This window comes from Coturnix japonica, chromosome 6 (assembly GCF_001577835.2).
Source record: "Coturnix japonica isolate 7356 chromosome 6, Coturnix japonica 2.1, whole genome shotgun sequence".
NCBI lineage: Eukaryota > Metazoa > Chordata > Aves > Galliformes > Phasianidae > Coturnix > Coturnix japonica.
Genome location: NC_029521.1, coordinates 30,389,180 through 30,391,679, shown reverse-complemented (window position 1 = coordinate 30,391,679; position 2,500 = coordinate 30,389,180). Strand labels below are relative to the sequence as shown.

The 2,500-nt window shown below is 40.1% G+C and overlaps 1 protein-coding gene across 1 annotated transcript in view; it reads left to right on the top strand.

Moving 5' to 3' along the window:
- LOC107316274 (transcription factor COE3-like) overlaps window positions 1–2,500 on the top strand; it is a 43,586-nt gene that overhangs the window by 7,218 nt on the left and 33,868 nt on the right. Inside the window, 3 exon segments of the mRNA XM_032445483.1 lie at window positions 362–450; window positions 452–493; window positions 1,044–1,170. Of these exon segments, the coding sequence (XP_032301374.1) occupies window positions 362–450; window positions 452–493; window positions 1,044–1,170 (258 nt within the window).

Sequence of the window (2,500 nt, the reverse complement as noted above, 5' to 3'; positions counted from 1 at the left end):
AACAACCTTTTGATTGACTCTGCTTAGATCTGTACAGCAAAGCAGATAAATCGACATGCCACATGCATGCGATGCTTAATCATTTGTAATAGCCATATTTGCCCTGACATATAATTTGCTATATCAAGCCAGTTTTTTCTTGCTCACCAGTGTTCTGCTGCTTGGCCTTTGCTTTATAAAACATTTAATAGTTTGCTTTAAATACATCAACATGCTGATATATGATTGCCCTTTGTATGCCTCCTGGAGAAATCATGCACTTTCCTCCTATTGTGCTTTGCATGGTTTGTCATTGGCAAAGAGGTTTCATGTCAGAAAAGAAGGGGTATTAAGGTCTTGATTTTCTGTCTTGTACAAGCAGCTACTCCGTGCATAAAGGCCATCAGTCCTAGTGAAGGCTGGACTACTGGAGGGGCCACTGTCATCATTATTGGAGACAACTTCTTTGATGGGCTTACAAGTGGTGTTTGGAACCATGCTGGTCTGGAGTGAGGTAAGCTATCTAAATTGGTGGGCTTTGAACTGTAACATTTTTCCATGAATGATTTTAACAAGCTGTCGATAGGCTATTGACATGAGGTATCATGAGATTTTATTTCACAGTGCCTTTTTAGCCATGGATCCGCATGTGACACTCGGCTGTGCAAGAGGGATGTACTGGAGGCACATCACGGCCCTCTAGTGGAAGACTTGCTGCAGGAGGTCTCCCAGTACAATTGGACAATTAGTGTTAAAATTGCTAGAAGTAGCCTTAAGGAGACATATGGAGGCAATTTTCATATGAATGATACCCTGTGGCCTTTCCTGCAAACTAAAACCGAGGATCATTTACAGAGATTTTTCTTAAAAAAAAAAGAAAAACCAAAAAACAAAACAACAAAAAAACACAAAACCCTTTAGAACCTCTATCTTCAACTATGACAGCAAGGAGGGAGGATTTGGAGACCTATTTCAAGTCATTTGTGTAATTATGTTAATGGTCTGCCATAAGTCTTATCTCTGCCACCTTGATTTAAGGCATATTTTCTCTATGCCTTTTGTAGCTGATAACACCCCATGCCATCAGAGTTCAGACACCGCCACGGCACATTCCAGGGGTTGTGGAAGTGACTCTCTCCTACAAATCCAAACAGTTCTGCAAAGGTGCTCCCGGACGATTTGTCTACACTGGTAAGAGCGTAATTTCTTCCCTCTCTTCTGAATGACAATCAGGCCTTAATAATGTCTCGATATCTCATGAGATCAAGCTCACACAAGATGCCAGTTACTTCCTGTTTTCATCGCAGCCAGAAGTAGATTGTCAATGGTATGTCCAACTCTGCTCCAGCCAGGGAAAGGAGTTCAGAAGTATTCAGTGAGAAAAATATTTTTCAGAGGATCTATCCAAACTTCTTGAACTTCCCGAAAGGTTCAGTTGAAGTTTTAGGCAGGGGTTCAAGTAGCTTTTGTTGGCTCCAAAGAACTTTATCCAGCCCCATTTGCAATCTGGCTCTGAAAATTCCTTCAGACCCGAGACTTGGGATACAAAGTCATTACCCTGGAAAGGACTTTATGCCAATTCTCCTAAATACATTTGATTTTAATTTATAAGGGCGCAAGGAAAAATAGGAACTTTGTGGTTTGCAGTGTTTCTAACATGAGAAGTCTTATTTTGGGATGAAGTATTGCTGACATATATCTAAAATGTGTATTACAGGTTTTTTTGTTTTTTTTTTTGCTTTTAAGAATGACTTTAACTAAGATGCTGGGGGGGAGAAATGGCAAAATAGCAGTTTAATTTATGGTGCTTTTGGATGAGGATTCTAGGTAATAAATTTGATCTGATGAATCAATCTCCCTTTCAAAAACAAATCGCCTTTAACTGTTTACTCGACAGACTGTAGGGATTCTGGCAGAGTTCTTGGTGCTTATTGGATAGATAATGCAGATTGCAGACGATGTGCAGATGATGTGCATTTTGATGAATATTTTCCCACTAGACTGCAACTGTTTCTGTCTGTTAAATTTGATCTAATGGGAGAAGTGGGTTCCTGGGTAGTTTTAAGTTAAGACTTAACAGTCAACACAACAAAGATATGTTTTTCCATGCAAGTTCCCTTGCTGAACTTGTAAGTAAGTGAAGGTAGCATCTCAGAATGGTGTAGCCCAAGCAGCTGTGGACGTCTGCATTTCCCATCTATCCCCAAAGAAATTACAACCTGAGCAAAACTGAACCTCATATCCTCACCTGTGTAGCAGTTACCAAATGTGGAGGCAGTTGCCGTGGTCCTTTTGGTGCTAGTAATGTATTTCTAAGTGACATTATTTAATACGTTTTGCTGGAAAGTGATAACTGCATGTGGTCAAGATTATAGAGTCTTAAAAACGCTGTTGTAAATGCAGATTGGACAAAGCTACAGCAGGATGTCATGAGGAGTGTGGCTCTTGAGCTAAGGTACATAGTCAGCAAAACATAAAGTGAATGAATTAGGAGCCTTGGAGTAAGTTCCAGGTTTTGTAG